At 36.9% G+C, this 26,784-nt stretch overlaps 2 protein-coding genes across 5 annotated transcripts in view; one reads left to right on the top strand and one right to left on the bottom strand.

Annotated features, from left to right (window-relative positions):
- Hltf (helicase like transcription factor) overlaps window positions 1–5,952 on the top strand; it is a 72,609-nt gene extending 66,657 nt beyond the window's left edge. The window contains exons 23-24 of the mRNA XM_057756711.1: window positions 1,746–1,826; window positions 3,951–5,952. Of these exons, the coding sequence (XP_057612694.1) occupies window positions 1,746–1,826; window positions 3,951–4,103 (234 nt within the window). The 3' untranslated portion in view covers window positions 4,104–5,952. The remainder of the gene's footprint in view (window positions 1–1,745; window positions 1,827–3,950) is intronic.
- Window positions 5,953–6,793: 841 nt separating this feature from the next.
- Window positions 6,794–26,784, bottom strand: part of Gyg1 (glycogenin 1) — a 32,550-nt gene continuing 12,559 nt past the window's right edge. The window contains exons 4-7 of one of the 4 annotated variants that reach the window (XM_057756715.1): window positions 22,645–22,771; window positions 11,120–11,339; window positions 9,037–9,087; window positions 6,794–8,777 (exon numbers count right to left, since the gene is read on the bottom strand). In XM_057756715.1, the coding sequence (XP_057612698.1) occupies window positions 8,604–8,777; window positions 9,037–9,087; window positions 11,120–11,339; window positions 22,645–22,771 (572 nt within the window). In that variant the 3' untranslated portion in view covers window positions 6,794–8,603. The remainder of the gene's footprint in view (window positions 8,778–9,036; window positions 9,088–11,119; window positions 11,340–22,644; window positions 22,772–26,784) is intronic. The other 3 variants (XM_057756714.1, XM_057756712.1, XM_057756713.1) reach the window with 3 other exon arrangements.

Genomic DNA, 26,784 nt, shown 5'->3' with positions numbered 1-26,784 from the left:
GAGACAGGGTGGAGCTTGCCCTATGGGTCTTGAACTCATAGAGAGCTGCCTGCCTCTATCTCTAAAGGGTGTGTGCCACTGTGAGGAGCAATATACTGGTTATCTTGACAGCAATGTCTTTTTTTGGAGATTGTAATATATATATATATATATATATATATATATATTATACAATACATAAATTATACACACCACATAATTATATATAATTACATGATTATATATGATACCATATATAATTATATATGATAACTATGATATATATTTTAATATATTATATATAGTATCATTGCTTCTTTCCCTTTCCTCCCTCTAAACCTTCTCATGTACATGCTCTCTTTTCAATTCATGGCCTACTTCATTAATTGTTTTATAAACATATATGTATGTGTAAATTCCTAAGTGCATAAATACAATCTTCTCAGTCTGTATAATGTCATTTGGCTGTGTATTTTCAGAAATTACAGTTTGGTACTAGATAATCCGTTGCTGTGCTCTTCCCTGTGTAAGACTATTTTTTCCACTCTCAGAATACAAAGGACTGTAGTCCTTTGTGTCTGGTTGGGACCTCTTTCCTCATACATATTAGCATGTCAGAAGCTATACCCATAAAGTCTCACCAACATGACTACCTCTATCATTTGAAGCCATTTGGCTGCTACTGAAAAACTCTGTAGCTGGGTGTTCTTATTGCTTTATTTCATCATTTTTTTCAGCCTTAGAAAGAACTCATGCACTTTTATGTTTCAGTTTTGAAGTTCAGGTGATTCCACATACATATGTTTGCATCCACAAGTCTGAGAGCTTTTAGGACTTTTGACTACCCTTGAAACTTTTTTGTATTTGTGTTTCATCAGTGGGAAAAGAAAACCTGCAAGAGGAGACACTTTTTCATATGGTGGCCATTTAAGCTATCTGAGAGAATGTATAAAATCACAAGGTGTTCTGTTCAGCTGGCAGATCATTATGTTGCTGCCCCCATGCCTGCCAGGCCTTTGTTGGGCACAAGTTGAACATCTCTTTTTGAGATGCTCTAAAACTTGGATCTGTTCAAGGACTGACTCAAACTTAAGAAAGTTTTGGCCCTTGGGTTTTTGGTTTATGGATCTATGTAAACATTCTAAAAAATCTGAAAAATTGAATTTTAAAACACACAGGCCTTACACATTCAGGTATAGGTATAGGAGGTCCTTCTGTCAATTGTGTTGCTTTTATTGGTTAATAAACCGCCTTGGCCTAGTTGATAGTGCAGAATTTAGGTAGGTGGGGAAAATTAAACGGAATGCTAGGAGGAAGAAGGCAGGGTCAGAGAGTTGCCATGGAGCCACCAGAGTCAGACATGCTGAATCTTTCCCGGTAAGCCGTTGCCACGTGGCGATATACAGATTAATAGAAATGGGTTAAATCAAGATGTGAGAGTTAGCCAGTAAGAGGATAGAGCTAATGGGCCAAGTAGTGATTTAATTAATGCAATTTCTGTGTGGTTATTTCGGGGCTAAGCTAGCCAGGTGGCTGGGATGAACAAGGAGCCCACCGTCTCTGCCACAATAAGATGCTAAACTACTGCTTAAGTTAATGGAATGCAGTAGATGGGGAAAAGACTGCCTGTTTTCACAGTGATTAGGAAATAGCTTTCTTCCGGGTACATTTGTAATCTGTGTTTGCATTCAATTGGAAAAAGATGAATACAGCATACTGAGATGAATGACTGGCGCATAGCAGTAATCATATGGTCATCTCCCTAGGCCTGGAACCCTGCTGCAGAAGATCAGTGCTTTGACAGATGCCATCGGCTTGGCCAGAAGCAAGAGGTTATCATTACAAAAGTGAGTTTTTAAAGCTACCTATTTTAAAATTATGTTTGCTTTTTAAAATTAACACAAGTATATATAATATATTATTACCATGATTGAAGTAGGATTGTGGAGAAATATAAAACTCACCCTGTTTCCTACTCCATAGCTTCAAACATGTTCAAAGGTTTTTTTCTCTGTAGCTACATACATTCTTAGTCATGTATATATCTCAACATAAAAAAATGAAAAAAAATTGGATAATACTTTATCATTTATAATATATTCTTTCCCCTTAAACATGCATTGAAGACTTACTCTCTATATCCATTTAGAACGATACTTTCTGGGGTAATATGTACACAGTTTACCATTCCAGCTGTTATTTTAAACACAGAGTTTTTTGCATTAGGAATGCTATACGATATGCAGTCACCATTACCATCCATCTACAGATCTTCTCTGTTGTACCTAACCGAATCTTTCTATATTCACTTTATATTCCTTTACACTTCCCATTGCTCCCCATTACCCAGCCACTCAGAACTGTCATTCTGCTTTATATCTGTGATTCTTAATCTTCATTAGCATCTGCAGACAGATCATGAATAAACAGTCTTAAGCTTTGTAAAAACATCAGTGTTGTCTTCAGAGGTGCTGTACATACATATTTGTGCACATATACCAGTATTTCTTCAGGGTAGATTCACAAAATTATACTTGTGGATTTAGAATTGCTATTTAAATAACTTGAAGTTGTCTTCAGTATAGGCCATGGAATGACAAATAGGGTAGGCAGGTTGGCCAGTAAATCCTAGAAACTTGCCTGCTACCTCCCCAACATTGAGATTTTTAGCATATTGTTCCATGCCTGGCTTTTTAAATGTCGGTTTTGCACTTTGACTTATGTTCTACTGACTGAGTCTACAAAGTTAGATATCTGATAAAGAGTCTCATTAATGTTCATTTTGAAAATTTCATTAGTTATCACTATTATTATGAATAATAGTACACCATTATATCCCACTAGGTGAATATTGAACAGGATTTATTAAATTTATAATTCCTTTGATAACTGTCATCATTGGAATAAGAAATCTTTTTGAATAGACACATATTAAATGCAAATCTAGTTTTTAAAATGTATTTCAGTAAAGTTCTTTAATACATCTTTTTTTGTTTGCAGTAACTAGGACATTTTACATTAAAGTGTTTGTTAGGAATACTTTATTACTTCACACTAAACGCTTTTTTAGGAAGTTTCTAGTAGAGATCTTGACTAAGACTTGGACATGCCTTTTATTCCTAGGTGAAGATTTTATTACTTTTAAGATTTTTATCAGAAATGTTGAATTTTATCAAGTTTCTTAATTATCTCTTGCCATATTGGCATGTACTTTCTCATGTACATAAAGACTTTCATTGTGGAAACTTCATTTGACTCTTAATATAATGCTGAATTAATTCTGATAATATTCTAGCTACAGGAATACCTATATAATTTGTGTTATTTTTCTCACATAGTGATGTGGGGAGTGGTATAACTTCTGTGATTTTAGCCATTTTCTTTGTACAATAAAATGACATTGAATGAGAAAGGGAAGCCATGCTTAGCTCCTACAGATGTTTTAAATATCCTCATTGCATATTGAGAAAGGGAGAGAAAAAAATTATATATATATATATATTTTTTTTAATGTGAAATAATAAAGTATTCCTATAATACACTGTAAAATGTTCTAGTTGCTGCAATAAGAAAAAAAAAGCTAACCTTAAATAATGATATTTGAGCAGGGAGAGGAGCAGAGAAAAATGTAGAGCTCAATGAAAATCAATTAAAAAATAATAGTTGAAATAGCAATAAGTTCATTGTAAACTGACCTGAAGGATATATATGTATACACACACACACACAAGTACGTATGTTTATATAATCTTTTGACTTTTAAATGTGGGTATTGCTGAAATACATTCTTTTAAAGTGGTATGTTTATTCCTTATGACTTTAGTGGGCAGTGTTGTTAGCATGTTAATCCTTTGTGCAGCTCAGGAATAGTCTAATTTTCTTAGTAATATTTTTTAAAGAGAATAAAAAAAAACCTTTATTTTGTTACCTGAAAAGTTCTTAACCAACTTCATTCATTTTTCTTCTTGAAGTTCATTGTAAAGGATTCTGTCGAAGAAAATATGTTGAAAATACAAAACACAAAAAGAGAACTTGCAGCTGGTGCTTTTGGAACTAAAAAACCAGATGCTAATGAAGTGAAGCAAGCTAAAATAAATGAAATCAGAACTTTAGTTGATTTATAATTTGTATGACTTTTGTAAGGTCGGGTTGAACAGATGCCTAAGTTTTACACATGACAAATACAGATTTAAGAATGAGGTATAGAACATATTTTTTTCCATATGAAACATTTTTTCTATTAATAAAGTGGTATTACTGACATATCTCTTCTATATATGAATCTTTTTTTAAATGATAACTTTCAATAGCAATAAGGTCCATTGCAAAATGGCCTAAAGGAGGTTGTCAAAGAAGTTCTTTTGCTCTTCAGCTTTTCCTAATGCCTTTGCTAAGTATTTTCCTACATCTTTTCTGTATTCCACATCTTCATACTGAAGTGTGGTCATAGTTTATACTTTTGACCAGAAGGTTAGTTTTTCTTTGATGGAAATATTAGGTTATTCACCAAAGTCTTTAATTGGTGATTCAGTGGGTCTACCATTCTTGTAAATTATTAACAAGTATGTATACAAGACTATAAGAAAGATTTTATTGGATGTTCAAAAGCTGTAGTTATATCCATAACCAAACCTTAAATGGAAGACCAAAGTTCAAGGGAGCAAGTTAATCGCAATTCTTATAGCTTCATTGAATTATAATTTATATGTGGTTTGCAGAATGTCTTTAGAAAAAATTAGGGACCTCATCAAAGTTGTGTGTTCATTTTAATGAAGTGGTGCTACATTCATTATTTAAATGTAGTCATAGATCACAAGCCGTAAATAGTCTTGTAGAGGTGAAAGAACCAGTTCTACCCGGTTTGTTTGGAAAACTTAAATAACTTGATTTAAATAGATATGTCTATAAATTGTTTTTATTTGTGTAGGGCTTTTGGAAATAACTTCATAAATTTTTATAAAACAGAAGACTACTATTGTATGTGAGAGGTGTGATAATTAGGATGGAAGTTGGCTGGATGACCAAAAGTAATTTCAACCCTTAAAGACATCTCAATCCTGAATTTTGTAAAAATGGCTTTGTGTATTTTAAATCAGAATTTAATTTTGGAATTTCACTAACTGATCCACACATTTTTCTTAACCCTTTTTCTAATAAGAAAACTTACTAGTTGCCACAGAATTATAGATGACGTTGAGTCATCTTAAACAAATAAGCAGTCAGGTTATATAATTAGTCATTTTATTTTCCTGTGGATTCTTTGAAATCCAGATAAGAGATTACTAAGAAATTCTTCATTGTTTATGGTACAGACTGAAGAATATCTGAGATTTTACTTGTGCTACAAGAGACGTAACTGAAAGAGATGATAGGTACCCTTCCAAGGTGTATGGCATATAGCTCACCCACTACCTGCTATTGCTCCAAGGGAATAAAATTAGCCAGCAAGAATCTTCTTAGTTCTATTTCTCATAGTAACAGGTGAGGTAGGCATGGTTTTCAGGAAAACATTTCTATCGGGGTGTAAGTGGACTGGCCTGCTAGGGTTAGGAGCCCCATGGCAGATTTTCCACCTTGTAAGACTACAAATCCAGTCTCATTACATATGGAATTATGGTTCTGTAGTACCCACACAGTGAAATTAAGTATTAACTGTTTCTGGCCCAAACAAGAAAGAAACCCACCTTACCTATTTTAATTACAGATAAACTCAGGCTCAGAAGTGGAGGCAGTGTGCTGCTTACCCAGAAAACTACAGTGCTATGCTTTAAAATATATTCATAGCAATCAGGTTATCAAGTAATTTTTAGTATATTAAATGGCATTAATAAAAAGTTAATTCAAGATGTATAAACCACTGGAATGAAAATATTTATGAAATGCTATTTTATTACTTAGAAATATACTGAAAATATTGTATTTATAATTGTTTCAAACTGGATTTTTCTTTAAATTTAAACTCAATAAAAAGCTTAAAAAATTTACCTTCCTTGGTGTCATCATTTAGTGACTATTTTCTTTTTAACAAAAAAGTCTCACTTCTATAAACATGTTCATTGTACATTTTTTATTGAATCACTTAAAAGTACTGTTACTGTAATTTACTCATCACATGTAAGTTTTGTGCAACTATTGAAATTCTCCTTCAGATCTTAGTATATATTTGAAGTTTATATAAAATACACTGATCTGAAATACTGGGTTACATTTAATCTCATTTTAAGAACAATGGGGGTTATTATAATAACTATGTGTAATAAATTATAGATTTTGTCCTTAAAAACTAAACATTTAAGACTATAAATAATCCTATTTAGTTTATTACCAGTGAGTATATTGCTCACAAGGGGTTATTGATGTAAGGGCATATTGATCACTTCCATAAATGTCCACCTTATATTTTGAGTTACTGCCTCTTATATAATCTTATTATAAAATTTCAGGGGTTTGTTGGTATTTTGAAAGTTGAACTGTCTGGAAACAATTTTGTAAGATTTTTTTCAATAAGGTTTACTTAAGGCATTTTTGAAAGATGAAGATGATGAAAGATGAAGCCTCTTAAAGAAATGGTAGACTACTTGGTGACACTGCAGCCATGTGCCTTGATATACCTTATACTTACTGTGCTATGTACTGTTTCTAACTCAACGTCAACAGACTTCACTAAATACCCACTATGTAAAATCTAATCATCATATGAGCTTTTTTACCTTAAACCTTAACTTCTTACACTGTATTAAAAATAGACAATGAGGCCAAGCGGTGGTGGCACACACCTTTATTCCCAGTACTCAGGAGGCAGAGGCAGGCAGATCTTTGTGAGTTTCAGGCTAGCCTGGTCTACAGAGTGAGTTCTAGGACAGGCTTCAAAGCTACAGAAAAACCCTGTCCTCAAAACAAAACAAAAATAAAAATAATAATAAAGAACGACCAACAATTCAGTGCTTGATTTCACAGAATTTGATGTTTATAAATCTTTTCTAAATTAAAAAATATTTCCAGTCATATTTTTTCCTATACACTTTATTTGGATTACATATTGCTTGGCCACAAAAATAGAGGTGGTCTTCTGTTTATTTCTAGCAGACTCAGAAGCCAAAAAGGAAGAGATGCATATGACTTAGCCAAATTACCTTGAAGAGGTTTGTGATTCCATTATATGATCCGACGAGTGGCAGTCATTTCAGTCCTTTGGTAAATGTTTCTTTTACTAGAAGATCATAGCAACTCATCTACCAGTCCAAGTGTCTCAGATATTTTATCACTATTATAATTTAAATAAGTAAGTTAAGGATTTCTTGTTATAGCCTCTGAGTTGCTTCCTAGTCATTCTTGTCTTAAGGTATCCAAACCCTTGTATATTCATTCAGCCACACAGAGTATGAATGACTGATATCTACAAGATATTACAGAAAAGAAGATAAGGACCATCAAATCTTGTTTTTCCCTTTCATGTTCTCTTATTTTCTTCAGCTTAAATATATGTGATACCTTGTTTTGGTTATAAAAGATTATTTTCGGCCCCATGCTTCACAGCTTGCCACTCATTGCAGCCTACACTCTATTGGTGCTGTGGGTCATTGCTCTAGGGTGACTGAATGAATGCATAGATTCAGGCACCCAGAAGTCTAACAAACATATTTTTATTGTTTTTCTTTATAAAACGCTAGAGATCACTGGGTCCACGACTGAGTCAGATAATTCTGAAAGATTACAGAGTAAAATTACTGATATGGCCTCATAATTTTAAGGTTTTAAGAGTCAAGCTCTCTGAATACTCACCAAGGATATAATTATATTTATAATTATATTTATAATTATAATATTATAATATATAATATCTGTTACCATCACTGGAAAATAGATTTAAATGTCTTAGATAATTTTTAAAGCATATACCAGTGTGAAGGTTTGTAGTTTTCAAACTGAGCAATTGCACATATTTTGAAAAATTACTGAATGATTTTTTCCAAGGGTGAGGTAGAGAAGTACTTAAACAACCAAGATATGTCAATAAGTCTTTATTTATTTTATATAATGCCACCATAGGTAACCATCAGAGAGCACACTGTAATTTTCAAGTAGACAGAACTGGAAAAAAGGTGAGCCTGCATGCTGCCTTCAGGGTGCATAGAAAACTGGTGAACTAACAGTAGCTGGTAGGCTTATGAATCACTCCACAGTGTTAATAAAGGCTGCTTTAGCCTGGAAATAGAATTAGCTCTCTGGCAGGCTTTGGGCAACTCTAAACTGCAGGTCTAATGAAGGGAACAACAAGCAAATATGGGACAGTGTCATATCTTGTTTGAAGTGAGATAGATGGACAGTCAAGTTCTGCACCTCTTGGAGAACCATTGTAATAGCTTAATGCTGGCTTTCCTTTACCATACATGTGGGCAACTGAAGAATTAAAGAATTCCTGAAAAAGTCTAGGATTAAACAGCACTTATCCATGTACTTTATAATGTCTGACCAGTTGTCACCTTTTATCCTGCCCACCTTCATCTGAGGAGGTTTGTTGAAAGCCTCTAACAACTATAACAGACTTTTCAACCAGCTTCACATACTAAGTATCAGAAATGTGCCTAAGACGTGGATGTGTCCACAGGGAAATGGCAGTGCTTCTACTGTAGGTAAGTGTCAAGTTTTCTCTTGATGTTATCAAAAGAATCTGCTCCCATGTAATCAGCCTGGCCCTGTTCCCACCGTTCCTTCCTTTCTTCTGAGGACATAGAAGGCTGTGTTGTAGCTGGAGTTTCCCCAATGGACAGGTGTGACAAAGCTCTTGAGACATGCTCCTAGAAAAGAGAGTCATCAGAGGTACCTTAAGAGCTGAACTTCCGATGAACTTAAAGAATGCAATAAACAGAACATGAGAAAAGCCAAAATGAGTCATCATGCAAAAACTGAAAAGTATTACATGAAACAAACAAACAAAAAGACAAGAATACAAGGGCCAACATGATTTTTTTTTCCCCTAAAAAATGAAGACTTCTTGACTTGGTGAAAACATTGGGAGAACACAGTAATTAGGGTTAATGTTTAAGTTCTGCATACCTTTCTACAGAAGCCACAAGAGAAAGCCAGTGTATAGACCAAGTCTGAAAGCTGCAAACAGTTCAGTAAAAAGTGTAAGATGGACGGACAAGGGAACACAAATCTCAATAAATTCTTGATCCGTGTGGGCTTGGAAAGGTTGAGAACTTAAACAAAATGGTTCCTCAGATACTGTGCTTCACAGAGAACTTACCCAAGAGAGAGACAGTGCACACTCAACTCATTGTTTTTATGAAGGAAAGCTAAGTGGTTTGAGGCTGTACCAAATTTTCCTGTTCAAGCTTTCATGTGGATTGCAAGTTGCATCTATTCTTGCAGCATCTGATAATTTGCTTGGTTTTAGACAACTGTTTTTGTTTCCCATCTTCACCTTTTCTTGACTTAAAATTCTCAGCTCTTGTGTTGTAGAATGAAGGGGACATGCAGCAAATCTACTCTACCTTAAATTAGGTTTTTATTGCATATGGCTTGCCAATCAATTAAATGTACCGAAAAAGACAGTCTGTGCTGACATTCAAAAACCCTAAGCTGAGTTAGTACTGGAACTCTTACTGTAAGAAGAATGAATAAAAATAGGCAATGCTTTTAACAGAAAAAAAATGGTAGAATAATTTTTCTATACTTGGTACACTGGGATAAATGTTAGAACTGTGTGTAATATATTGAAACTCCCAAGATTTTAAAGGCTTTTTGCTGATGTGTAAAATTATAGATGAGTATTTAAATGTACTTAAACTCCAAGGAGTTTCGGTATAGGGTTTTTACTGACATGTGAAAAACCATTAATCCATGTACGGAAATGTTCTAAAGCTCCGAGGAGTTTAGGCACAGAGCAAAATCAGAGTGCAGGCAAAGCAAGAACATGGACATCAGATCAGCCTTGCCTTTGCCTTCTAATTGGGTGTTAAAGACATGGTCAGTTTATCATTTTCTACCTCACAGCCTTTAAGAGACACGTCCCTAAGGTCAATCTTATGGAGCTAACCAAATAGATTATTCAATTAAAAAAATTCTTTCCTCTTCTGCAATCAAATATTATACTTAATTATTGGCTCTAGAGATAAATTCTCATAGAGATTATAGTCGTTCAAACATGGGTTTGAGTCCTAGTTGTTACTATAACCTTTTACATGAGTAAAATTCCAGACTTCTCTAAACCTTATCATTTATCTACAAAGAGGGGGGATATTAACAGTAACTTTTCAGTTGAATGAACTGGTTGTATTAAGCAGAGAAGGAATTACTATGTTGCTAGCCAGTGCTGTGAATAGGTATTATGATACAGGACTGATTAAGAATATGCTATTTATTTCTCCTTTTCTGATGCCTATATTGGATACTACCTCATTTATTGATTTGGTTTTTTGATTTTGGTAACTTAATATGTAAAATAACATTCTTCATCTTCTTCCAATTCATCATGAAGAACAAACCTTTAAAGTACCTTTAAAATCAGAAAACATGCTAATGAAGGTGGTTATAATAAAATTTACAAGTGTCATGTCCCTCCCAGAAAGGGATCATTTCAAGATCTTATGAGAAGAAAACAGGAAATTAATAATCCTACAGTATTTATTATTTATTATGTATTTCTATTGTAATTTTCACACAAAATCCATTTTTCTAAGCAGGCAAATAAAAGATGTAGTTAAAAGTTTGAGGCTCTAAGTCATAAATGTAATATTCTCCTCCGCCTCTCCCACCCAGTGCTGGAAATGGAAGGTAGGGCTTTCACATACTGTGTAAACATTCCCTTACTAGGCTGCATGCCTAGCCTAAGCACTCTTTCTTTGTATAGATTTACAATATTAGGAATCATCTAACCATCAGAATTCTATAGTTACAATGTATGGATATATAGAAGAATTCTGAAAGCATGTATTTATTGAAATTTCCCACACAATCTACTTCTGCTTTTAGGTGTTGTTATCATTTCCAAGCTCTAAGATGGCCATAGCTTTCCCCCACACGGTCCTACCTCTACTTAAAATAATACTGAATTGCTGAATTCTATCAAAATATCAAATTTTAAAAGCACAGCGCTGAATTTCCTGAAATAAAAGTGAAAACAAACAGAACCTACCATCGTTAGATAGGAAGAGGCATCTTTGACAAGGCCATAGTGTTGGAGCAGAGGTAAAACACTGGTGGTGAAGATGTCCCACCACAGGTTTAGAAACTCTGGGTGACTCACACTTGGGTCTTGAGATTCATATTTGACACTTTTTGTTTGGGAACTGTAAGTGTAATTCCATGGCTTGATTTGTCCGAGGAAGTGCACAACTTTGGCATTTGCACCAAACCTGCCAAATAAACAGGTAGAAAGGGTGAATGGATTGTGAGCATCAGCACCTTTTTCTATATGTAGCCTCAGTTGTGCACCTTCCATCCCGTGGTAGCATTTGGAAAGAAAACTATACTGTAAGAATAGGAGACACTCTGATAATGCTCATGCTCAACCTCCCAGGAGCTGAGCTCTAAGGCACACACCCTAAAGAGATGTATTTGCAATAGCAGACATCACAATGTCATAACTGCATTGCTTCTAGTCAAACTAGAAGCAGTCCATATCCATGTTTGGTGAAGTTACTGAAGAGTAAGTATGCATTCTCCCCTTAATCAACAGGTAATCCCCTACCTCATACTAAACATGGTCCATTTGATTTTATTTGGTCAATAGAAGTCAAGTGATTGTCTTTCGAATGTGCTTGTTTGTGGTTACCCTCTCTGAGAAGTAAAAACTCCTGCCAGCAGAACCATGTTGTCTGTAGCCTGCCAGTTTACAGAAGAACTGGAAACATAGGATATCTTTGACAAATCTGTGGCCTGGCTCCAATTTCAACTGGGAATGAATGAGAGCTATCTCTTCTGACCTGCCCAAACATTAAGTAGTAAAATACTTGCTTACAGGGTAATGTAGTCTTCTGATATATGTGGAATATGTAGAGTTTGGGTATATATACATGTTGCATAATTATATCCGTGTACTCATACATTTCCTGAAGTATCATATCCCTTTGGTGAAAACTTTGAAAATCCTAGCATTTTAAAAATATATAGTACATTATTATCTAAAGTCACCCTACTATGTTGTGATGTTTCTTGAGTGTCAGGTATATTAAAACCCTGCAGACTGGGGCTGGAGATGGCTTAGAGGATAAAACAGGTACTATTCTTGGAAACGACCTGAGTTCAGTTCCCACAACAGATCACAACTGTTCTGTGAACATGGAAGAAAAGTAAAACTGACAAAGCTCTTCCTCGAGGTTTGCTTGCTTAGTCCACCTCATGCCTTTTTTGAAAACAGATGCATGATATCTCAAACTCTTTATTTTACATGTAGAGTCTTTTTTTTTCCATCCTTCTCTCCATCCCATCCATCTTCCCCACTCTATACTTAAATGGATAGAAATCCTAAGGTCCTAAATAAGTAACTATTATATCCCAAGCACTATGTTTGGTTTATGTCCACAACAGGCTTTTTTCCATGCATGAAGATGGGTCACATAAAAATAATCAGTATAAGAAAGCAAGTCAGGGCCACGAGGGCCACACTGACATTAAGAGCTACAGGAATTCCAAGGCAATATAGGTAGGCTTACGAAAGAGGCTTTTGCAGGAAGTAAGGATAGGACAACACCTGAGAAAAATAGGCAGGATTCAAGTAATCATTTTCAAATATTCCAGTGATGATGAGGATGAGGGATTCTGTCTCAGAGATCTGATACGTGTGTGTGCGTGCGTGTGTGCATGCGTGTGTGTGTGTGTGTGTGTGTTACAGAGGTGGTGACAAGCCCAGTCTAATCCTAACAGTAGAAACTATGCAAGAAAATTCACATAAGGAAGCATAGGTCTTATTATTTGCCACTTCTGATGCAACTTTCCTGCTTTAAGCCATAGCACTAATTTTATTTTTCTCTATTACTCAAGCCACTAAATCTCTTTTTTTTTTTTTTTTTTTTTTGGTTTTTCGAGACAGGGTTTCTCTGTGGCTTTGGAGCCTGTCCTGGAACTAGCTCTGTAGACCAGGCTGGTCTCGACTAAATCTCAACATACATACTAACATTTACATTTTCATTAACCTGTACCTCATATAAATGCCGTACTGTTATAACTTGGTAGCAAAGATGATTAAAATATACTGAAACATTAGGTAGTAACTATCCTTTCTAACCTACTTGTCCTGACAGTTGACAGCTGTAAGCCATTGGGAGTCAGCTGACACATTTTTGAAGTACATATGTTAGACTCTGTTTAGCATTTGCATCATACCTCATTTAATTTCTAAAACAACTATATAGGGAAACAAAGGCTTAAACTGTCAAGGCTCAATCGCATGGCTGGTGACTGAATAGGCTATCTGGTCTCAGAGCTATTCTAAGACCAGATAGCCTATTACAAGGCACTGTTTGTTAATTTGTTAATTCCCCACCTATGGACAGCCAATCTAAGCAGAAAAAGGAATATGTCAAGTGTAGTCAAGGATTCTGCAATAGAAGTAACCAGTAGGGAAATTACTTAGACTGTTACTTAGAAGGATGAAGTTTATAACAAAGTTTGGGGAGAAAGGAAAAATAATGGTGTATCTTAGGTCCACAGTGGCCCACAGATAGATTGTGTTCAGCATCAATCATCTAAGGCCTCCCCAGCTGCTCTCCTTATCTCAGTCTGTAAAATGGGACTTCAAGCTGCATGTGGAAAAAGGACGTAATGATCCAACCCATCCTCATAGACTCTCCAGTCCTCTGCTGTGGGCAAGAATGCGCATTCCAGTTTCAGGTCCTGCCCACAACCTCCCTGGATTCATGTTGGGGACTGTGGTCTTCCTCTTAAATGTCAACAGCAATGGCATTTGGAGTTAGCATAGGCCTGTGTTTAATTGTGGTCCATATTCACAAAGCCATGTTTCCCATACTCATCAGCTAAATTACTATTACCTTTTGTAATAAAAGATCCTCTTCCTTTATAATATTTTCACTTATTCTACCCTAATAGAGGAAAAAAAACTGAATCCAATGGATACTTGTTTTATAGACAAAGCAGTCTTAAATTCTTAATAAGCTTGTTTGAAGTAGATGCTAAGTAGATGCTAAGATACTAGATGAAGTAGATGCTTGTTTGAAGTAGATGCTAAGATACTAGCATCTTAGATACCTTTCTAATGCTGAGAACCTTTAATCTCATGTTGTAGTAGCCCCCAGCTATAAAATTATTTTCATTGCTCCCTCGTAACTGTAATTTTGCTACTGTTATGAATCGTAATATAAATATCTGATATGCATGATATCTGATATGTGACACTGTGAAAGGGTTCTTCAACTCCCAAGCCGGGTCTTGACTCACAGGTTGAGAACCACTGTTCTAAGGAGTCTGAGGTATGGGTGATACTGCCTTTCTGACCTGAGGTAATGAATTTCTTGTTACAAGAAGATAAACAGGATTGTGAAAAATAGCATGGCATAATGACCACAGTTTCTGGCAACAAAGCAATCAAAATGTAGGATTTGAGTAGCTTTCCTAAAATGCTAATTGGGGAAGATTATTTAAGGGAAGACAAGAAATAGCCCCTGAAGATTGAGGAGTTTGGAGTAGAGAAAAGCATGGAAGAAGGAAGAATGGTGAAAGACCTCACTGACAGCAGCCAATGATTTCTGTTATGACTTCAGCTGAGGCCAACCTTATTTTGGTGCAGTACGGAGTCAGGACTTACATACTTGAGTAGTTAGATGAACTGCCATATACATAATCACTATCAAAATGGATAGCAGTAGAGAGCAAGAACAAGAGAACATGTTAGAGATGATACCTGTGTTGGTCTGGGCCAACCTAAGGACTCGTGAAGAGTGATGGAGGCAGAGGGGTGAGAAGGCAATGCTAGATGGAAAGCAAACTGCAGCTCAGGAATGGAAATGAGAACAAACTTGGCAGTTTTATGTTAGACAGTCATAGCAGAGAATGTTCTTGGAAATCATGTAGGGCTATCTTGGTATGAGGAGAACTGTCTGGGTCCCACACGGGCCACAAAAGTTTAGGTGATCCTTCACCTATATTTTAGTATGCCCGCTACAGCAGAATATCCAAGGAGTCTAAAGGATTTATTTATCTGATAGTCTACTATATGAAAATAATGAGCAAAAGGTATCAAACTCTGGTCTGGTTTTCCAAGGTTTTAATTCATCTGCATACAAGTTTCAGATAATTTTTCATGTGTACATTATGGTTATGGGGGAATGACTTAGAAATCATTTCCTATCCTTTAGTCATTTGTAAAAATCCAACAGAATCATATCAAAATAAAATAAGAGTAAGGTTATAAGTAAAAGGAAAACTGTCAGTCTTTTGAGACTTAGGGGTATGGGAATTTCATTCAGTAGTAACTATGAGAACATAACACTCACTTGACTCCAGATTATGACAAGAACAATAAGGTGGTTTCCTGACATACCCTGGGTTTATACACAAAATCACCAGCTAGGAATTTAAAAAACAAGTTTGGTACAATTGTCTCTAAATTATTAAGAGCCGTTTATTCTGACCCAGTAAGGGGATTTGTATCAGCTTGCATGCATTTCTTAAAATAAGTATTCTAATTTTAACTTGATAGAATCTCTAAAGAGTCATCCAGATCACAAGACATAGTTTGAACCCAAGCCAGCAACAATAGTGCTTATGTTAGCTGTTGAAATAATCCCTGTGACCTGATGTTACCAAAAGATCAGATGGACAATATATGCCTATTTCAGTTCAGTAGTTGGTAACAGACCTGTTTAAAACAGAAAGGAACTAATCCAGAAGGGTACACCCAGTAGCAAATTTATCAGTCAACTTTTTATATGCAATGTTCTATGAGATACTAAAGATAAGAAAGCAGTATTTGCATGGCTCCTCTGGGAACACACCAAAGATACCAGGCATTCTCTTGCCCACTCTACAATGGCTCATCACCACTCATTCCCATGCCTGTTCAGATTCACAAATGTGGAGACAGTTGCACAGCAGCTCTTCCCTCCTACTGATGAATACTCCTTTCCTCTCACCCATCCACAATCAGGAGTCTGGCATCATGGCTCATGCCTGGAATCTCAACACTTAAGAGTGAGAAATTGAAGTGAATATTGTTACAAGTTCAAGTTCAGGGCCAACTTGATCTAGTACAAGTCTTTTTTAAAAAGTCACAGTCAAGTGTCCACTAGGTATGGTTAGTTCTGCAGAGCAGTGATGCACCAAGTACAATAGAGATGTGAAACATAGAAGCATTCCTGTCCCATCCTCAGACAGAGATACAAACTACAAACAATACGACATACTCAGTTTTTCCTTGCCTTCCAAATGAACCCTCTCAACAGTGTCCTAGAAGTCAGAACATCAGGACTCAATGCAGACTTCATAGCTTTGATTGAGCCTTGTCAGCTGCATTGCCTGAGACCAGCATTTCTCCACAAAATCTCATAATGTCAAGAGGAAGACTCTCCTGGGACAGCATGTCCTCCACCTCTACCAACTGACTGAACATTCATCAATCCATCTGGAGCTTGCACCCACCTACCAACATCCATACACACATACACAACCATTTCCCTCATGTTTTTGAGGATGAAGTGTGCTGGTCCACTCTGAGCACAACCTTTCTGAGTATACACTAGATCCCTTCCTCAAAGACATCACTCCCAGCTCTCTCCTCAAGTTCTCTGCTTTATTAAAGACATCCCTCCATATGCCTTTCCTGTTGCTGGAAATATATTGTAATACCTTCTCTCTTTACAAAAAGAAAAAAAATATAATACTTTCCCCACTCAACTGCCATCACCTTTCTGTTCCTCTTTGAAGCAGGTATCTGGGAAAGCTGTGTACATTTACAACCTCCATTCCCTCAGACTCACTTCGTCCAGGATCTCCCCACCTCTCTACTACATGTACATTTGCTGAAGTCATCAGTGATCTTTATATTGTGTGCGCAGTACCATTTCTAAGGTGTCATTTTTATCTACAACAACACTTCACATAGAGTCTTCCTTTCTCTTGGAAACATTTTCATTGTGAGGCTTTCTACAATACCACGATTTCCTGGGTCTCCTGGCATCCTGTTCCAGGTCTTTTAAAGCACTCCTTCTCCTCAGGTTCAGTCTTCAGGAGTCTACCAATTACTGGTAATTGGGAATTCTACCAATTACTAGTCCATTGATGATATCATTTTATGTTGTGGCTATGAACATTTTATGTGCTAGCAGCTCTAATAGTCTTGTCTCATTCAGACCTATCTCCTGAATGTCTGACTCCTTTGCAATTAAATTTATTTTTTGACCATTCTACAGATGTACATATGGCCTTCTGATGCTCTCATCTCCTACTGTCTCTTATTTCTCCCCCTCGCCTTATACACTTCCCTCTTCCCTACAGATTGGCCACATTCATGATATTTATTGTTTGGGGACAACCCACTGAGTTTGGTCAGAACCATCAAGACTATGGGTTTGGAGCTATCCTATCCACTGGATCCTGGTCAGCTCATTGTGTGCACACCTAAAAATAATAACTCCCTCTTCCATAATCTCTCATTAGCCAGTAGTTCTGCAGTAAGTGGTAAAGCCCCAAGAGCTTTTTTCCCTACTCCTGGATGACACTTCACAGGGCCTGTCTTGTGTAGGCTCGAAGCAAGAAACCACAGCTGCTGTGAGTTCATGAATACAGAGGCTATGCCACATCTAGATGATGTCATTGTATAACCTTTCTTCCTACTTTCCAGCACTTACATTCCTTCCATCCCTTATTTTGCAATGTTCCAAAGGGGTAGTATAATTATCTCATTCAGGGTTGGGAGAATCATTTTATATCTGTTTATTCTACAGTTTCACTTAAGATATCAATACACACTTCCAAACTTCATACCTCCAACACCTATCCCCAAAGATCTTCCTACCTTATGAAATGAAGCATTTGTATTCTACAGACTCCACTGATCATATCTGACATCCCACCAGATACTTGATTTTTCAGAGGAAGCTTAGGTTTTATGTGAAATTCTTTAATTTTTTATATTGTGGTACTGGGAGTAAATCCATAATTTTTACACAATGACAACAGAATTTAATAAAATTCTGCATAACACAAATGGAAGATACATACAAGACAAATGAAGTATACAGCCTGAGAATTCAATATTTGTGAGAAAGGCTTATCTTCTATTTAATCGGTTTTTTTTCCTTCCATGAGCCCCTTTCTAATTCAGATGTCAGTTTTCACCCATGGTTCTGTCTGTGAGATCTCACTCTTTCTACTCCTTTTTGCCTATTACCGGAATGCCTCTTCAAGCTGGTTTGAGAGCATAAAGAGTGTGGCATAGCAATGGACTGTTTACCTAGCATGTGCAAGATGTTAATGTTTGCTTTCAAGAAGAATAGCATTAAAAAAATACAACAAACAAAACCTAACACGTAAAGGCTGAGTTGAATCTGATACAGAAACTTTCTCCATGTTGATGAAGAGTTGGGTGGTAGAGAAGGCAGCAGTAAGATCAGAGGCAGAATACCCAACAGAGATAACAGAGATAAACACTTAGAAATTAGGTTACATTGAGAAATGGGACTTCTGAAGTTCACTGTTAGTTAACAACACACATAAAAAAAGATCCAAAAAAAAAAAAAAAAGGATCAAGGTATCTGCAGCCATTACTTGGTTCTTCAGCACTGAGCTCATGTAAAGAAGCTCTGCACACTTAATCTGTTGCCAAATGGATTAGGGTTGATGCAAAACACATTCCAGGATCACCAAGAAAATGAATGGTGAAGTAAATCAATAAAAAGCTTGAGGAGCGACTCATTTTAGGATTTTAGGTAAAGATGTGGGAATGTAAAAAGAAAAAGAGTTCCCTGTTATAGTTTTGGTGAAAACAGTCATGGGGTGAGCCTGAGACAAGGGTGTCCCAGGGACCTTGGAATATCAACCAGAAATAAAAGAATAGAATTTCAGATGCTAAAGGGTCAAATTATTTCAGAAAAATATGATTTAAAATATATCTGATTGGGACTCAGCCATACTAAATCTTGAAAGTCTTAAGTCTTAAAAAGAAACATATATGAAAATCTCTGACAAGTTTAAGCAGTAAAGTCTGAAATTATCATTTTTCACTATACTCTATCTAAGGTCATATCTGAACTCAAGTCAATGGAGAAAGTGAAACTATTTATATGGAAATTATAAATTAGATTTTTAGTCAACTAATTTGACTAATAAGTTCCTGCAGTAGTATAAAGCAATACTAGGTGATTCTATACCTTTACTTTAGACATGTTTTATATAGCATGATAATCAGTCAGTGGATTAAAAAGAAGTTTAAACTGGCAGCAACACAGTGACTTTCAAAAGATTAATGGTATTTTTCCTAGTACTATGCATAAATCAAAGTCTCTACCATATGAATAAAAAAGGCTTTCTAATTAGAGAAAACAAGTTTTAAACCCATGGACACACACATATCACATATGCACTGTGGAACTCAAATTTATATATATATATATGTATATATATACACATATACTTAATTTGAATATATATATACACATATGTGTATGTGTATATCTATGCATATGTTATATTATGTAAAAGCTATAATTAAAAGCCAACTCTAAGCTGGGTGGTGAAGGCGCACACCTTTAATCCCAGCACTCAGGAGGCAGAGGCAGGCGAATCTCTGTTAGTTCGAGGCCAGTCTTGTCTACAAGAACTAGTTCTAGGACAGGCCCCAAAAACTACAGCGAAGCCTTGTCTTGAAACAAAAACAAAAACACAACAAAAAAGCCAACTCTACCTTAAACATTATGCTAAGCACAACAATATTTTGTCCAGAAACACATTTACAAATTGTCTCCTAATGCATACAATTAAAAATTGACTTTAAAATAACAAAGAAAGCATTTTTGTTCTCAAATAATGCTAAAAAGAATCTTCTGAAATATGCTACTTTTGGTTTTCAGAAACTATGTTTACAAAAGGTTATGAAACTCCTTAGTCTTTTTCCTTTTTTTTCCCTAGCCAGATGATATGCAGAAAGGCATTAGACTTACTACTCCATGGCTCAAATATATGTCCATTCCCATGAGGCCATCTGAATTGAAATTATACGTAATAGTACACATTTTTAAAAGTGTGTGTGTGTGTGTGTGTGTGTGTGTACTATGGGAGGCAAGCATGGGCCAGAGCTACTCAGCCCGGGGGAGCACCAGCCATTCTGAAACCAATGTGGGCTACAGATTTACAGGTCTCTCTGTAAAAAGCTATGGTGGCCCGGGGTTTTATGATAGGCTAATTCAGTCTAAAAAAATGATTTTGGCATTGATACAGTAACTTAAAATATAAAAGAAATGGAACTACCTACATCTTGTTATCCCTTTCCCAATGTAAGGAAACAGGGAAATGTCTATGAAGCTAAGTTTCTGGAAGAAAACCAAAAACATTTTCAGTCAGAGGGAAGGGAAAATGAGCTCTCAAGTACGGTTTCAGCATTCCTAACCAGGCAGCAGTCAGAGGAGATAAGATGTGACTTTGAGCAGTCATATGACAGAAATGAAGAACTGGCCCTACTGAGGGCAAGCTACCTGAGGGTAGCATAAACTCCTGTCAGCCTGCAAGCTGACTATTGGATGACTGATCCTGATTTCCTTAGTGTGCCATATACTCTACAGAAATGGCAAAAAATCAAGGATCTTGCCAGAGCCATCATGCACTGCACCAGGAAGAGGACATTATGACCATTTAGATCTCTAGCTGTGTTTGGGAAATTCACTTAGAGCACATGAAACATGGGTTCTTGGGCAATATGGACCAAAGCTCTAGCAAAAATAGTCCTTCTTCTTCCCTAGCACTAAGGCTAATCTCTCTGCTACTGTGGTAAAAAACACAAGGAGTGCTCAAGCAAACCAAGCTGTCCAAGAAAGGTGGGATCTGTTTGACATTGGCAAGTAAGATGGAAAGCAGATTAGACTAAGCCTCAGGGAACCAGAAGCATCAAGAACATTAAGTTCATCATGTTCAGGAACTGAAGCTAAATGGACGATGTCAGATTCATGCCTCCACGTGGTACTCACTGCAAAACACCTGCTCACTACAGAACCCAGAGCACTGATCATGCCATTAAAAATTCTTTACTCTTACATGGTTTTATTATACTCATTTTTTTAGTTGGATTGTAGCACCTGCTCTACTATAGACAAATCCAGCTATTGGGGGCCAAGCTATCATGTCTGTAGGAATATGCTTAAGTATCAGAAGTAGTTATGAGCCAATGAGGATTAAAATAAACCAGATCCATAATGGCATACAACACAGATTGTCTTTTATAAGCCCAAGGAGTGAAGAGACATTTATGGTCTTGGTGATGTTAAATCCTGAGCTACTTGCTTTACTCAGAAAAGGGGTATATTTAAGAGTCTGCCTATCTTATCATAGATGGAGGAAAGAATTGATTGCCTATCAGAGATATGCAAGGAAACAGTGAGAGAAAACCACAAAATACTTACAATCCTCATCTGGAGATGCTCACAGAGTCTTTCCCAAAAAGCAATGAAAAGGAAACATTACATGCTCATTACTGTGCTTCAAGATGTACAGAGAAGATTTGGATAACGAGATATGAGAGATAAATGCCCCCTTTATCCTAATCACTCAAGAATGCCTTTGCCATGCAGGGATGGGAAAGACTAGCTCAACTCCCAAAAGAGCCTCACTCATATCTTTGCCCTGACAGCTAGGCCCCTGCTCAAGAAGTCTGAATCATCTTCTCAGTTCAACACAGATGAGTCAGAAAGCTAAAGAACAGGTCTCAGGTCTTCACAGTTTGATAGACACTACAATGGGGTGGCACAAAATACCTTTTATGTTCAGTGCAGGCACATTCCTGATGGTTACAGCTCTCAATGCTCACAATAATTCCATAGAGACAACGAAGCAGAACAGGTCAGGCTCGAGCCTAGAATTAGCAACTGTTAGGTGGCAACTTTGGGATATGACCTGAGTGCAGTCAGTCGCAAAGTCCCCCTCTCAACCACAATAGCTGCTGCCTCTTCTAAGTCCACACAAAAACTTTGGAGAGGACTGTAGGCATCCTCTCTGTGAAAGATGAGGGGAGCCGGGCGGTGGTGGCGCACGCCTTTAATCCCAGCACTCGGGAGGCAGAGGCAGGCGGATCTCTGGGAGTTCGAGACCAGCCTGGTCTACAAGAGCTAGTTCCAGGACAGGCTCCAAAACCACAGAGAAACCCTGTCTCGAAAAACCAAAAAAAAAAAAAAAAAAAAGATGAGGGGAGAGAGAGAGGGGGAAGGGAGATCACAGCTCAGCAGCTAGTATGGTGCAGGGGATAGGTTTATGCCTTGTCTGTGGACTCCATGTTCTGTGTTCCAAACCAAAACAGAGAGGAACCCTGTTCCAGAAGGTAGAATGTCTCTGGGCTGCTTCAAGTATAGAGCAGTGGGTAATATCAAGCCTCTCAAAATTGCAGCCATGTTTCTTACAAGAGCAAACTTTCCTCAAAGTACCCACCTATTCTTTTTCCCCAAAAGGCAAAGTCCACTCCCCTCACTCACCATAACTGACAACAGTTAAGCTGTCTGCACTTACACTTTAAATGCCGGGAGGTAGGAGTATATTGAAATGCTGCTCAGGTTATACACAAATGGCAGGTGTTTCCTGATATCTGTCGTTGCCCAGTCACTAAAGTATGAATTCAGTAGGCCCTGGTCCCCACCTGAAAGAAAACAAACAGAAAAGAATTATTATAGTTTGTAAACCTCTAAGGCAGTGCAGGGATTTTACAGAAATATATGGAAAACTTAAAATAGATACTAATTCTATTTTAAATAATTCCTAATTATACCCTTTAGGCCATTTTGGTGGCAAATGGCTATTTTCTGATTTTTTCAACAAATACTTAAGGTATAGCTATCATATGTGTATATTGTACCAGGTGCTATGGAGGCAATGCATAAGATGGATATGGCCATTGTCTTCACAAGGGTCTGTAGTGCAAACGTGCTGATACTAGCAAATGAAAGTTTAAAAAATGATCACACATTGGGTCAGGACACAGAAGAAAAAGGACAAGCATTATAAGGGTACATGGGTAGGGCTCAGAAAATTTCCAGAGGGGAGCTGTACCTGAGGTCTACTGGGGAATACTTGACAAATGCAGGAGACTTAAGCATCAGAAGAAGAGGTAGACAGGGTAGAAATAGCACATACAGCACAGAGGAAGGCAGGAACATGAGGCTACAGAAAGACATGGAAGAGACCTAAGTGAAGGGGTTCTGGGGTGGTGAACAGTTCAATGGAACCAGAAGAATCATAGTATATCAGTTTTCAGATGAGATTTTCGACTTTTCCCCTACGATAAAAGAAGAAATGATGATGATGAAAAACCATCAGGGGTGTGTTGCTTACCTGGTCCGGACAAGTAGTAGCCAGTCATGGCTGTGGCTACAGTCAGCCATGACGTACCTGTTCAGCCCTTGGGGCAGGACTCCATGTGTTTATTGAAAAGTGAAGACAGGGCCATTCATTTTAAAGGAAAATAAGTGGGGCATGGTGGCTTTTGCCTTGAACCCCAACCTTTTATCGCGAGTTCCCCAACTGGGGAAGCTAAGGTAGGATTGCTTTGAGCTTAATGTCTACCTGCCAGGCCAATCCAGGCTATAGAGTCTCAAAAAGAAACAAAAGCAAAGCAGGGGCGGCAAACAAACAAAACTCTCAAAATACAATCTTCCTTTGACTTTTCTACTTTATTTTCTGAGAGTTCAGAAAATACACATAGAACCAGAGTTCTTGAGTTGACATGAGGTGTCTGTGTGTGGTGGGGGAGACATATGGATTACGTGCGTGTGATGCAGAGAGACAAATGGGCTCTGTGGGGGGGGCACATGGGATGTGTGTGTGGTGGAGATGGTGGAGGAAATGAGTCATATTCTAAGTGTGCAGCTAGCATCTGTGTATTTTTATCCTGTCCTGGGTCTGCTTTGTGTCAAGCTCCAGTATTCTCTTTCACCATTCAAAAAGCCCAACAGTTTATCTGTGCTCTTTGGTTTCCTTTGGACTAGAAGATTTCAAAGCTATAGATATCTGAGTAACTTTAAGAGATAGTAGTAAGATCTGAGCTTCTTATGTAAAATTCAAATGTGCCAATCCCCACTATGTATATCTTGTTCTTTCCAAATGCCATCCATCCAATTGACAAATCAATGGCTTTCACTGAATTGGAACTATAGGAACCTCTGACAGGTCCCATTCCTCAATAAACAACTAAAACGAAAATCAGAAATGTAACAGAATATGCTTCACTATTTCAAAGATACATGGATTGAATGGTTATGGCTCCCAAACTTACATGCTGAAACCCTAATCTCCAAGAGGAACTGAATCTACATCATAAAAGAGTGGTCCAGGAGGCCTTTCCCCCCTCCCACTATTTCAGGTTACTTCAGAAAGACAGTGTGTGAGAGCAGAATGTTGGCTCTCTATAGACAATCTACTTTCATCTGGACCTTGGGCTTCACAGCTTCCACAACTAAGAAAGGAAGTTCTGTTATTCACAGGCCCTTGGTCAATAGTATCCCTAAACTCCACAATAAAAGAGCAATACAAAGATGTTCCTATCTACATAGACAAGCATGTATTATGAGGCACAGAACATTAAAACCAGTAACTACACCATTCAGGGACTTACCTTGTTTTTCAGAAAGATCACAAAAATGAGAGCAAAACAGATACTGATGTCCAAGGACAGGGATATGCAGTCTTACAAAATTTCTTTTCTAAGTCTCTAAACAAAGACTGAGGAAATGTTCGTATAGCAGCTTTATTTATTATAGGGAACAACTAGAAATAGCCCAGATGTCATTCAGCAAGTATAATAAATATAACCATAAATAAAAAATGTCACTCAGAACAAAGTAGCAAACTACTGATGCATAGGATACTTGATGCATCTCAAGAATATTATGCTGAGTGAAAACCAGCATGACTCCACTTACATAACCTCCTTGGAGTGATAAAACCATAGAGGACATATTTGTGGTTGCCAATGACAAAAGAGAACAGAGAGGAAGCTTTATGAGTATCACGAGGGGCCCTGTTCTGTTCTTGACTGTGGTAGTGCTCACAAGGTACACATGTAGTAAAATGGAATAGAAATGCATCTATTCAGACATACAAGTCAGTGCATAAGTAAAACTGATGAAACTGGAATAATCTTGATGTACTGAATCAATGTTAATTCCTTATTTTAGGATTATATTATAGTTATATAGGAGGTAGTCACTGAGGGTAGTGGGGAGGGGTATAGGGAATCACTATTATTTCCTACAACAGGATGTGAATCTATAATTCACTCAAAATAAAAATAATGTAGAATAAACTACAAAAATACGAAAGTTTAAAAAGGGTCAGTGTAATTAAAATTGCAAAATACAGTAAGAAACTGTTAGTCCTTTGATTCTAAATTCCATAAAGATGGAGAGTTTGGCTCTTTTTGCTTATCACTGTCATCCCTCAAATGTCTTAAACCCTGGAAAACTATCCTGAACTAATGCAAGAATCTTCTAGACATTCCACATCAGAGAAGATGAAAGAACATCATACCATGGAGGGAGAGTAAATTAAGCTGCTCACTCATAGTTATTATTATACCAATAAACCAACATAAGACCATCAGCCCACTGTGTATTATAAAGATACATAGCTGCATACATTGTAGTTATAATGAAGACAGAGACATTAAACATAAAGGAATTAAAAAACAGAACAAGCCATTATATTAGGGGATTGGTGCATTATAGATGTTTATCCCTCATTTTTTTTATATTTTTGTAACCCAAAAATATCAATACAAAAGAGTAGGAATGAGAATTATGCTAAGACCTTTTAAAGCATTCTTTATGTATTCTTTTTACTACCAACAGAAAGTATACATATAAATAATAAAACAAATCAATAATAGAACCCTACACATTCACCATCCACGAGAGCATGAATGTTGCCTTCTGTGTCCTGTGAAGGCACACCCATCCAATTTCATTGCCCTTCCGACATGGTAACTTTAAGTTATAATTGCAAATGAAGCTCACAGTTATTATACATATGTATCCCTAGACAATATAAGCAGTTGCTCTTATTTTGAACTTTAGAAAACCACTTTGTTTCTCACACTGGTTTTGTTTGATTGTTGGCATATGTAGGGATCAAACCCAACACTTTATGTTCTTCAGGAAACCATTCTATCACTGAGCTACATCCTTGGCCCTTTTACTGCCTATTTATGCCATGGAGATTGTTCACTGGTTAAGGGTACTGACTGCTCTCCCAGATGACCCAGGACCCAAATCCCAGCACCCACATATATCTCACAATTGTCTGTAACTGCAAGAACTGATACTCTCACATAGACAAACCTGTAGGTAAAACACCAATGAACACAAAATAAAAATAATTTTCAAAATATTCTTAAAATGAATATTAGTTATATATATAAAGCATCAAAAAATCCCATGAATGTCTTACTAGCATTCTCATGTCCAAATCTGACCACTGTGAGCTTGAGAAATAAGAGTCAGAGCTGCTTGCCTTGGTGGTGGCCTCTGGTCACAACAGGTGGTTTCTGCTTTGTCAGAGCCCTGCAAACATACCTAGTTCATTAGCTGAGGGGAAGCTGAGGAGCATCAGAAAACAGGACAAAGGGCAATAAAGTTGAGGTGATGAATCAGTGGTGTC

Source organism: Chionomys nivalis, chromosome 24, assembly GCF_950005125.1.
Source record: "Chionomys nivalis chromosome 24, mChiNiv1.1, whole genome shotgun sequence".
NCBI classification, from domain to species: Eukaryota; Metazoa; Chordata; class Mammalia; order Rodentia; family Cricetidae; genus Chionomys; species Chionomys nivalis.
The sequence above is the reverse complement of the archived record's forward strand: the minus strand, read 5'-3'. Positions and strand labels throughout refer to the sequence as shown.